Below are 13,053 nucleotides of genomic sequence, written 5' to 3'. Positions count from 1 at the left end.
ATCTCACCATAAACATTTTGGATATAAATTATGCCGTTAAGGTAAATTAAGTAGACTGGATATACCCTTCATTGAATATACTGTGGCCATTAAGTGAAAAAATAAAACGGTGAGTGAGGGACAGACAGACCCATCCATCTACCTACCCATATGGCATCATTTGCTTCAAATCCAAGAATAATCTGCACATGAAGAAACCCCCCCAATAGAAGGATTGTCATAATCATTTGCAATTGAAATTTCCAATTACAAACTGGAAATATAAATTAAACTCTGGAGAGGGTAGTCTCAGAAAGCCCATAATTGTATCCATTTTAGGAAAAGTTAAAATGACCAATTAGTGTCTAATAAGGCCAAGGCAGAGCAGAGTAATTCATTTGAACCTAATGCTGGGTATGCACTACAGGATAAGAAGCCAGATTTTGAACCCGATTTGCCCTTTCCGACTCTGGTCAGCAAAGAATTTACTGAGGATTTATTTTGCAAGATTATCCAGTAGGGATGGGCGTGAGGAATCGATTACTCCTCGTTACAAATGAACTTGGTTGGTGGACAGGCAAACTCGAGTTTGCATATCCACACACAAACAAAGTTTTCTGAAGCAAATTAATACATTTTCTGTGCGGCGCCACTAACGCATGCCGTGGGCACAAAGCAAATTAAATGTATCGAATTTCTGTGTGGCACGTGCCGTGTGCAGGCACGCCAGAATTCAAAAAGTTAAGAGATGGCGGTTAAAGCAAACCAGAGCGAAGAATTGAAATACTTTAAAGAAATAGGAGATCATAAGGTGAAATGTAAAATATGCCAAGCGAAATCGAGTACTATGCGGCAACATATGCTCCTGAAACACAACGGTGAGTTCGGGAAAGCAGACCCGCAGCAACCAAGTGTGTCGGCTATTTTCACCCCCGCAAGACGCAGCTGTAATCCCGGCCGTGTAGAGAAGATCAATATTTCCATAGTCCATTTGCTACCGTTTTATTTGCAGCTTTAAATTATTTGCAATGGTTAGGCTACTTGTTTTTGTTTTTGTTTTATTTAAACCGTTACAGGCCTTGGTTCGACGTGATTTAAATTGTGAGACGCATATTTATTTTTGTAAGGAAAATGTGTTTTGAACGTTTGCAAAAATAAATAATGAATACTCTGATAAATCTGACTGTTTTGATGGAGAATAAGCATTACATGTTTGGTTGGTAATATTGCCGTTCAGCATTAGGCCTATTCCTGCTGCAGATGCGTTGCATTCTAAAAATAGAATTGATTAAACGAGTACTCGATTGATCCTCGAGGAATTCCTTCGATCACTCGAGTTTGGAATTTACTACTCGTGCCCATCCCTATTATCCAGTGTTATGTGGGGTATTGGTAACATTGGATTTACTTCCCCAAACAGTCGGGGAAGTGGCTAAATTCTTATTTGCGCTCCGTCTCCATGGCTTTATCTTTTGTTCTTCAGTAGTTCATTAGGATGTCCGCCATGTTTGCTTAAGCTAAAGACATGTTTTTGATCACAAGATTGAAAAGGATTTCAGATAGAGAATAAGGACTGGATTAATGTGGAATGGAATTGGTTAGTGTGCGGTGTAAGGAGCAAACAAATATATCTTCTATAGTAAGGTGTGTGCTCTCTGGTTCTCTAAATTGACCAGTGTGTTCCAGGCTTTTTGTGTGAATTTTCTAGCATCCATCTGATAATGCGTGCTGCTCCCCTAGTGTGCATTGACATCATAATTAGGTACTCAAAGCACTGAATTTGCAGGGGAAAAAAAGGATCCTTTTGCAGATGCCAGTGTACGGTTACAAACAATAAATCATTTCTTTCCCAAATCAAACCTTGAAATGTGACAATGCTTTTCATTTGTTTGTATTTTAATAACCAAGCAAATATGTGAGTGTATTGAAAGGTAAACATCTGAAATGATCTAAATACAATTTGAAATAATGTGTGTTAGGACAATAAAAGACTTTCTGTTCAAACTAAATGTCCTGTTTAGTTTACAGAGACAAAATATTGGATGTTAAAGAAATCGTGAGCATGATGAAGCATCAGCAGTGAGCATCAAATATATTCATATTTAATCAATGCATACATTGCTGATATCTTGTCTCTGGCAACCCCGAGTCTGACCAGGGCTCAGAAAAAACGCTTTTTCATCGACAACATTTCACAGGACAGGAGGTTACAAAATTGCATCAAAAACACCAATGCTGAGGATACATTTTATTCCCTTCATAGTTTCCTTCAAACCTGACACAAAAACTCAGTCAATCATAAAAAATCTGCACATTTGAACATTCCCAATAACGACCCCCTCTGGTTTAAGAAATACTGCATTGAATTCTCTAATGTGGTGCCTCTAGTCATTTAAACAAGTGAGTAAGCTAATAATTTCTCATTTGCTTTCCCTGCAAGCATAGTAGCCTAATATTTACGTCTAAATATTAACTGTTTGTAAGCCAAGTGCTGAGCTTGAGCAACAGCTCACCAAAAGCTGACTGTCAGGGTCATAGCTTTATCACCTTTTGTCTAGTATGGAACGGTGTTCATTTGAGCAAAAGAGAAGGCACATAAGGTAAATGTGTTAATGCATATTTGCACAGTTAATATCACATAACCTTAGAGTGCCGAGACAAAAAAGGAATGAAAAAAACAATAAGACACCGTCCTTCAGAAGAGAAATTGTGCATTATTTGTAAGAGGGCAGACATTAATATGATTTATCAGTGTGACGGCTGGGTTTGCATGATAATGAAGGTCACTTAATGCGTGTTGTCCTTTCCATCGTTTAACCCCTGCTTCTCAAGGTCAGCATGTTTTAGACCCCCACATACATGATGCTTTAGGTGCGCAAGCATGTCGGTTTCCAGTATGTCATATTGAGACATCATGTCCTAGGCAGTAAACGACTCTTCATCACAAACCAAGTCACAAAATCCATTTAACCTCGTCATTCTGATACACAGTATATGGGAATAGTCGCAAACTGATTTGCCGTTTACTAGACTTCCAAATATATTGCATACTTGTGTCATTGTACACTAACAAAGAACACAAAGGTCAGATCTTAGACATGAATTTTAAATAAGGAAAAAACTGTATTGAAAAGAAATACACGATGGTCCAACACATATTTAGGAACATCTGCTGGTCTTGAAGTCAAATAGTGACACTGTGGCAAATTAATTAAAAACCATGAACTCAAAGACATGTTTTTATTTATAAAATGTCTACCTCACCTGCAAGACACATACACACACAAACTAGAATGGGGTATCGCTATGTCACTTCTTTCTTTCCAAGTTAGATATGGTTAAATATAAGCATGTGCTGAAGAACAAAACTACAATGGAACCAGCTACCGAGTGTAGGCGTTTTGATGGCAAACCAGCCAGTATTGCAGACATCAATTCTGGAAGCAATGAGCCAAACAGAAAACAAAGCTGAAATCCTATTAGTTCACATCAAGAGACCTGAGGTGACATTTGTACTGAGCACTAGCAACAAGGGATCTGCCAAGCTCTGGAAGAAGAGAATTACCACATAAATGAATATAAAGTTACTTTCATTTTTCCCTTCGATCAATAGTGAACACTGCCATTTCTTTTCATATAACCTTTGTTGCTGTGCTTCATATATAAACCGGGCACGGCCCGAATGTGCAGCGATCATTGACCTTCAAATTTGTTACAAGTCTCCCTGACCAGCCCTGCTAAAGGGATTAGGAACACAATATCCGACACCCATTGTCGAGACCAGAACGATACTGGGGAAGGATTGTTCAGTTGTACACATCCAAATGATAGAATGTTGCAAGTTAAGTTACAATGTTGTTATTGTAACTAGACATCTCCATGCCAGTTTACTGAAACAGATATTATACTATTATTTTAATGCAGTTGAAGATTCAGTAGAGACAAAGTCAACATCTATGGCTAAAGTAGCTGTATTCCTGCCAAATCATTTATATTCTAGAGAGTGCAAGTAATATTTTTGCAATGCTACTCTTTAGGCCATTTGTACAGCGATATATAAGTTTTCCAAGACAATAAAAGGCAATTGTCTTGAACCATTATGGAGTTCATCAACCCACTCTCTTTGAATGAGTGAATTTATTCATGACTGGTGCTTTCATGACAGCCATGTCTCATTTGTTGTTTGTCATTTTCCAGTCTTCAATATTTCAAATTAATGTCTGATTTCTTTGCTAAACTGAGCTTGGTGAAATGTCAGTATTTTCTTTCAAGACACAGGAAATGGACTGGGAAAGGGTTCAGAGGTTGAACACAATATCCCACGCAACATCTTTATGGCAGCAGTTAAATAATGCTATTGTCCTTGTCAGGAGAACATAATGGCCACAGAAGGAAAGCAAATAGAGCACCACCTCATTTCGACACGCTTTGCTTTTGATTTATTGATAGTCCTACCATTTGGAATAAAATAATTTAAGGGATGAAGATACATTAAATATGTATTTTTCCAATCACAATTAATTGATTGCACTTATCCACTGTACTCTCATCACATGATTTGAATCATGCATTGATCAGCAGTAGTGAACAATTAATTACTTGAACAGATTACCCTGTAGTTATAAATAGCTTCTGCTGGCTGCAATGGAAAAGATCCTAGATGTTGCTAGGCATCTTGAAATCAACTGTGATTTCAGGTGCATGACAAGGTAGTATATAGGTGAATCATGGTGAGATATCACGAAAGGGGCAACTTTGAAAACTCGTATTCAAACCATAATATATTTCATTTATAAACAATTAATGTTTACCATGTTATTTTGAAAAGATACCAGAATAATGTCCAGGCATGAATTCAAGTTGGACATTTATTGATTTACACATTCTTATAATTCTGTAAACTAAGGTGGCAACAAATGATTATATGTATTATTGTTTATATTATTATTTTGGTTTGGTTTAGTTACCAGAGCTAGATTGATTACTTTTATATTCATCCGACAAGCAGCCAAGACAATTTGATAGGATTAGTGTTATAAGCGGATGACTGGAAACGGTGTAAAGAAAATCAATTGAAAGATAAGCTAATGAAATGATTCGTACGCAAAAATGTTTGCTAGTTTAAAGCACTTAAGAATCAGAATCAGCAGATGGTATTTCAAACAAACAATACATATAGTCTTTGTTGGACCGCAAACAAACCTAAACCTATAAAAAAATCAGTACCTTTCAGGCCAAGCCAATTTTAAGATTATACGACAAGGCTTTGCAATGTCACTCAATATGCACCTATCAAGAGTGCATATTAATGATCTGTTTAGTAAATTATTGTATTTCTATGTAAAATCATTGCAAAATTCATCTGAACTCTTTAGAATTAACAACCCCTAGAAAGGATTGCCAGACTAATGAGAGAACTACTACAGCATCACATCTGCCCTGTGTGCGCTATAGTGTTCACAAGAAAAGCCAGGGCAAAAACAAAGGGCTGTTTGGTTTCGAGGCAAATTTCATATGTGGCTAATAATTATTGTGTCTGACCCCCAGTGACACATTGTGCCTGAGGAGCACACAATAAGAGGGAACCAAATTACAAGACATTGATTCATGTTATTGATATTCGTGTGAAGCCCTATATGATCAAATGTGATCTTGTATGAGCTCAATTTTCCATGCAGAGACCAAAGTGTTGCAGCAAAGAAAATAAGACCGTAGCTACTAGAAAGTGAGCAGACCAGACAACAAGCAATGAATCACTGCTCGAGTCTCAAAAGAGAATACTTCTGAAACCCTGCTAGAACAGCAGTGCGATAATGATTTTTAATATGGTAAAAGGCTTCATGGAGAATGTTTCTTTGACAAAACTTTGTTGATGGTTATTTGAACCAATGATGCCTTTGCACTTTAGTTTCAAGGTGAAATGACATGACATCTTATTATCTGCAACCTCCCTTCTGAAATGTAGCTTGACAAAGCTAAAAAAAAATGCAAACCATTCTTTAAACCCATGTCCCGTTTCTAGCCATGGTTACCTACACTTAAAAGCCATTATTCAATTGTTGTCTTCCATTTAGAGTTAAATCTGATTACTATGAGGATGGCAAGTTAGGTGAGCCACTCAGACATTCTTCCAATGAGCGCAAACAGTGGGAGCATAGTGCAATGGGGATAAAACAGAACACTTCCACTCAGTACAGTTGCCTGAGGCAAGAAGGCCGAGCGGAGGAGTGAGCCGTGTAGAGAGAATCATAATAGAAGACTGAAGACTGTAAGGTAAGAGAAAGAAAAGTTTGAGTAGGGAAGTGTGGTTGTGTGGGGGCGGGCAGCATGCAAATACATCTCAAATGTGGCGAAAATGCAGACGCCTATAATAGTATTTCATTAAAGAGGTCTTACTGATCTAGCAAGAACTTTCAATTATGATCCAACAGATAACGCAGGACACCTGCTGAGGGCTTTTATTTTATTTATTTTTTTGAATGGCATCATATTAATGTCAAAGCGCCATGGCATCGGTCTATTCTGTACAAAATCTTGACAGATGCTGGAAACCGGATATGCATTATTAATCGTGGCAGAAATGGTGAGGCTCAGGAAGTGCCGTGCAAGGCTGTCACGGCACTATGGAATAATGAAGGGCACGCTATGTGGCCTTATGGAAGCACACCATGCACTCTCTACTCTCCATCATCTCTGGATTAAGAGGACTTGTTACAATCTACCATTTAAATGCGCCTTAAAAGGGGAAGGTGCATCGGGAAACATTGAAGGTCATGGCAGTGAACAGGCATCTAAAGCGCACTTGCCACTTTCTGTGGCAGGCCAGACCAACCACCCACTCTCTACCTGACAGCCATTTCCCCCAGAGGCTCTTCTAGGGGGTAATATGTTAAACGGGCCAGTCAATCAATGACTACATGAAAATACAATCCGTTGTCACAGATGGCACTGCACTTCCCTATATTTAAGGCTATAAAATGGTTAATTGTAACCAGAAGTGTCATTTTTTATTCCTTTCCATTTGTAATGTCTAAAACATATGACAAGGAAATGGTTGCACTGGGATCCATGCATCTACTTTTAAGACACATAGCCATTCAGCACACACGATTCTAAGGCATGATAAACTATATGGTCCCCTGAACATTTCTAACACGCCATGGCGAGTTTACTGGTTCAGATGTCAAAGCTACTACCTTGCAAAAGCAAAATAAAACATTACAAATGCATTGATTTGTGAAAGACTAACTAATTCTCTGCCTGAAAGGCCCTCTCATCGTCAATATCAAAAGGGAAAATAAATTCCTGGGTTAAATTACCAGGACGGGATTCAGATGGTGGTTCAAACACTGATTTTGTCAGAGAGGGAGAGAAAGAAACGTCTGGGAAAACACGAAATGAAAAGTAAAAAATATCAATTAAATTAATAGTGAGATTAAGAGGGCAAAACTGTTGCGATGGAAAAAGACCATCAACATCCGCCAGATCGATTCAGAACACTAGCAGACTAGTCCCCTAAGATGGTGCTAAAGATTAGTGTAGCGTACTTTATTTTATAACTGTAATTCCCTTCCATGCTGCTAACAAGCAGTAATCAAGAATTATACCGCCTTAGATAGGATCCGGAGCCAACGTCATCACAAACGTCAGTGAAAAAACAATTTCATGAGGGCATCCGTCACCATGTTTCTGAGATGGTACAACTGACGTCTCATTTTAGAAATGCCTTCTAATGTGGGACTCATTACATTTCCTGCCCCCTAATCTCAGACCCAGAAGCCCTCGTTATGGAGATATTCTCCTGAAGACAACTTATTCGCCCGAGTGGATGAAACTTTGAGTACAGGATTCTAATAATGTATTTCTACGGTTTCCCTTCTACATGGTGTTAACTTGAAACCTTTCCAGCCACTTAATTTTTTTTCATATTACTACTGCTGACTGAGATTGCAGCCGTCAGACTTTAGACATAAATCTGATGTCTGATTTGTGAGACTACTTGTCCTCAGACAGCCTCAATGATTCCAGCTGCTCATTTGAAAACATTAATCTTCATTTTGTCACGGCGATTACATGTACACTTGTGCTTGTGGGGCCACAAATCAATTACAGATCAAGCACAACAAACTCAGCAAAGTAAACTTGCTGTGTACCAAATATTTCATCTGAAACCTATATGAAACCCTTAATGGCTTTTTAGTTTGCGTTGCTGACATGGGATGAAATGGAATTAATGCCGTCTTAATGTGCGACATGCACACCCAGGCATCATGATTTCTTGAGGTAAAGTGTTCCCCCTTACAAGCATAGTGAGGTGTTGGCACTTTTCCGATGCCATCGATTGAGAAAAGGCAGATTTCCTGAGGACAGCAAGCCAAGTTATCTTGAAACAAGTTAGTAAATACAATTGGGATTGATCCCATACTAGACACCCACTTCCAAGGCGTCCTTTGAAAAAAATAGCCCACTATCAACGATTGATAGTATAATTGAAGGTGGTCTGTCTGTGTGATTTACGACTAGTAGAAACAATCGTAAATTCATAAGATGTACATGCATACATATATACCTCGGCGATAGATCCATGCGTCGCAACTTTATGAGGAATAACAAACCTACCAATTTTAAAACCAGCATCGGTTTAAAATCCTGTTAAGAGGGGCGAGTGCTGGAGCCAGGCACAGAGTTCCTCTCCGCCTTGGTGTGTGAAGGGTAAAGAAAATAGGGGTACTTACATTGCCCATATATTCGGACAGAAGGTCCTGGAGAGCTTGGCGGACCGAGTTGCACTCTGCCACGATGCGCTCCCTGCGGTCATCGCGCGTGCATGAGGAGTCGGCCATGAGAGCGGCCCCACTGATTATGCTCTCCAGACGTTCCTCCAGGGAGGGGCGGAAGCGTTCCTCGCTGAAGGCCAGGGGGTCCACGATGATTTGTTTCTATAAAGATACAAGAGGAGGTGAATTACTCATGGGGGTTGGGGGGGGGGGGGAAGCTTGAGACACCACACATCTTTCCCCTCTCCAAGCACAGGGAGCACGAGTTGATCTGACCGAATATGACAGGACAGCTGTAAAACCTAAGGGGAGAAGTTTTGACAGCTTTACTGCATTCACTTTATGAGCCTCGAGCCCCAAACACGATACCTTGGTTTATAGTTCGATCAGGGGGCTCTTGGATCTGTCAAATGAGGGCACCGTCAGCCAATGTAATACACTCTCAACATGTGAACACAGGGTTGAGGCATGTCCTTGCTTTCCAGGGACCGTGCTGGCAAACTTCTAATAATATGAGGGGAACGTTTCACAAGGTTCCTTGTTTTAAGTAAAGCGCCCTCTTAATGTGTACTCGCACAATTAAAGTAAAGCATGGCGATTAAAAATATATTACCACAAAGTGCATGTGATGAAAACATGCCGTCACTGGCTGTATTCTGTAGTCTAAAATTAATAGCAAATCATTTTAATAAAATGTATATCTAACATTAAAGAGAACTATATCCTGCACAATCACCAGCAGTCTCTTAAAGAATCGTGGGCTAAAAATAAAATATAATGAGCTTTGTTAGGAATAAAGAACTTTTTTGAAGAATAATTGGCCTTGAAAAGACGAAGCACTGTTCTACACAAGTAGTTTATATAGAAGTTATTATTTGAAATGCATATGAAGCTTTCCTAATGGGGAACACCACTGAAATATATATTCAAGTGCCAGAGCTGATAAATAATGAAGTGTCGTATGGTGAGGGAGCAGTATCCCTCGACAGATGAGCCCAAGAATACATGGCAAGATAATACATCTACCTCGGAGCCTCAGATGAGCTGAAACTTAAAGAGAAGGCTACTTTTCTAGATGACACGCAGAAAGAACACTTGTTCATGTCCAATTTCATGGGGGCAGGGGTGCCACGGGTGGGCCCTGATTAACGCGCTGCAGAAGAATTGCGAGGGGGTACGGTATCAAAAACAACGCTGGCGGCGTGAAGAGGAGGAAAGCAATCTTCCACTAGGACGCAAAAAAAACATTTTTTGCCGCCAAGATATTCAACAATTCAGTTTTTAGAAATCCGCTTTATTAGGCAGCCCACCTTCCATCACAGCTCACTACCAGCCCCCTCTATTTTATCTAATCTGACCTCCTCTGCTTGCGTGTCATATTGCCATGGCAACAGGCACTAGGGAGAGGAGAGGGAGAGAAAAAAGGAATGCGTGCGCGCGCGAGTATGCGTGTGTGTGACTCATTGGTTAATTTTTGCCTTACGCTTGAATTTGGGCATCTGAAAAGTGCTTGTATTTAAAATGCCTGCTAGTGAATTAAAAACTTGCCGCGTGACAAGAAACTACGGCCCCTAATAAAGATGGAGCTACGTTCATACCTTGCATAACGAATGCAGATTCTTGTCATTAATTTTGTGCCTAGGCAGACCTGTGTCACAGTGACGCTATAGTTATTGAATGGTGCACAGCCATCAGTCTTCCAATTCCCCCCTCCACTTTTGAAAAATGTAATGCCAATGTTGAAGAAATCTTTTGTCGCGGTACACATTATCTTCGGCAACTCGTGACCTCAAAAACCTTTTTCAACACATTTCAATGCTTAATGGACACTCAGGAATGCCTTGCTTACCTGACATTTACTCCTTGAGCCTTATCCCTAAACTCACAAGTACATTTCCGCTGTCTTTCTAAAGAGCGAATGCGCAAAGTGGGTACTTTTAGGTAAGCTCTATTTATGCAAATTATAATGACGGCTGGTAAAGCAAATATCTGGGTTCTATCACACATATCTTGTTTTCATAAAAAAACTGGGAATTATAGACAAGCATCACTTACTCGAGCCTTGGGAACCATAGGCCGGGGGGTACATTTGTTTTCAGATGATGATGATTCACTACATGGTTCCTTTGTTAATGATTCACAGGACATTCTACAAACCCTCCCTTGCATAGTTCAGTATGCAAATATAAATATAATGAGGATTTGAGTCTACATGTAAAGTTACTTTTAGAGATCTCAAATTAATAGGGTAATTGTGATCGTGTTTAACCTACTCAATTGCAAACTTGAAGGGGATAACTCGAACAACGAAGGTCGTCGTAGATTCTTCAACCCATTTGTGAAACCATACATTTAGCCAGGAAACCCAATTACGTAACAAAAAACCAGAGCAAGCTGAGCGTTATTTTCACAATTAGGACCAGGACTACCCTGTGCGGAAGGAGTCCCCTTACGTTTCACAACATCAGAGACACGCTCTTATAGCATTAGAGAAGACAATAGTCAAGAGCAAATGGAGTATGTTAAGGATTAGATAGAGAGCTGTTTAATCTCAAACCCCATCTCATCATTGGAGGAGGAAACCGCCTGGAAATGCCTCATCCTCCTCAACCATTTCTGATGTGGGGGCGAGGTAGAGACCAATGTGTAGTAGGGGAAAAGGAGTGAATCAGTGGCCTTTTGTTAGCCTTGGTTAATTTATTGCGCAGGTAAGGTTCCATTACATGGAATGGTGGAACTAGCATTGTGAATGACCATCGGAAGAGGAACGGTCCTCTTCCCATGGTCATTCCTAAAGCTAGTTGGGAATGGCCAATCTTTTGGTTGGGAAGGACCACAGGAAAAGGAATGTTCCATTACAGGGAAGAGGACCGTTCCATTACAGGGAAGAGGACCGTTCCATTACAGGTAAGAGGACCGTTCCATTACAGGTAAGAGGACCGTTCCATTACAGGTAAGAGGACCGTTCCATTACAGGTAAGAGGACCGTTCCATTACAGGTAAGAGGACCGTTCCATTACAGGTAGGAGGACCGTTCCATTACAGGTAGGAGGACCGTTCCATTACAGGTAGGAGGACCGTTCCATTACAGGGAAGAGGACCGTTCCATTACAGGGAAGAGGACCGTTCCATTACAGGGAAGAGGACCGTTCCATTACAGGGAAGAGGACCGTTCCATTACAGGGAAGAGGACCGTTCCATTACAGGGAAGAGGACCGTTCCATTACAGGGAAGAGGACCGTTCCATTACAGGGAAGAGGACCGTTCCATTACAGGGAAGAGGACCGTTCCATTACAGGGAAGAGGACCGTTCCATTACAGGGAAGGGGACCATTATTACAGAGAAAAGGACCTTTCCATTACATGGTAATGTATGGGTCATTCCCAAAGCTAGTTGTCAAAGAATAAAGTGGACTTTGAACAGAAGGTGGGATGTTTGGCGCAATCATCATTGAGAAAAATCAACTTCCAAACATCCTTCAAGATATTATTTTATGAGCATGCCCACATTGTTTTGGAAATGATGATCCAAGTTCAAATGACTGATATTAAAAAAGGCAGCTGAAGATATTTCCCTCAACTTATAAATATCATGCATGTATTATACTTTAAAAGTGATAGGGTTAGATCTGAGATTCCATTGCTCAAATGTCAATGGAATTTCATTTCATTGCATCCTTTTATGAGTTTAAGCCCAGCAGCTCAAACTTAACAGTTTCAAACTAAACTACTCACATACCCCAGAGTGTTTGCCAAGCATACTTAGTTTTATGATTTGGAATAAAAAAATAAAATAGAAGAATTATGCATAAATAAGTTTCAAATATTTTTGATTAATCCGTTTGGGACTTATTTTGGCATTTGATGTAAATACTATCTACTAAATACTAACATTGAGCTATGTCAGAATCTTTGACTTGTACATAGATTAATGTTAGTAAATCAATGTACAAGAGAAATCTCAGATCTACGCTGTAGCAGAACTTCCTGGTGGAGAGGAAAACTAATTTGTGTGAGTGGATGAAGCTTTCAGAAGGGGATTTAAGGGTTTTTCAGTCTGCACAGTGTTGATTTGTAACCTTTAGAGAAACTTTCTTACAGTTTTCTACCGCTGGTCGAGTACGTTTTCACCAATTAGGCGCCAACAGATCCCTGCCTCCAGCAAAATGATTGGTTGAGAAGCGAAAGAAAGTGAAACATCGCATTCAGCCCTGGAATAGAGCATGTCTGTCATCAGACATTCACGACATTAGCTACAGTCTGAATTGTGAGACTATATATTTGAGGATTAAGTGAA

The 13,053-nt window shown here is 39.8% G+C and overlaps 1 protein-coding gene across 1 annotated transcript in view; it reads right to left on the bottom strand.

Moving 5' to 3' along the window:
- ctnna1 (catenin (cadherin-associated protein), alpha 1) overlaps positions 1-13,053 on the bottom strand; it is a 76,581-nt gene that overhangs the window by 48,050 nt on the left and 15,478 nt on the right. Inside the window, exon 7 of the mRNA XM_060062754.1 lies at positions 8,715-8,918. Coding sequence (XP_059918737.1) covers positions 8,715-8,918 — 204 coding nt within the window. The remainder of the gene's footprint in view (positions 1-8,714; positions 8,919-13,053) is intronic.

This window comes from Gadus macrocephalus, chromosome 10 (genome assembly GCF_031168955.1).
Source record: "Gadus macrocephalus chromosome 10, ASM3116895v1".
In the NCBI taxonomy this organism is placed as follows: domain Eukaryota; kingdom Metazoa; phylum Chordata; class Actinopteri; order Gadiformes; family Gadidae; genus Gadus; species Gadus macrocephalus.
This window is presented reverse-complemented; position numbering and strand designations above follow the sequence as displayed.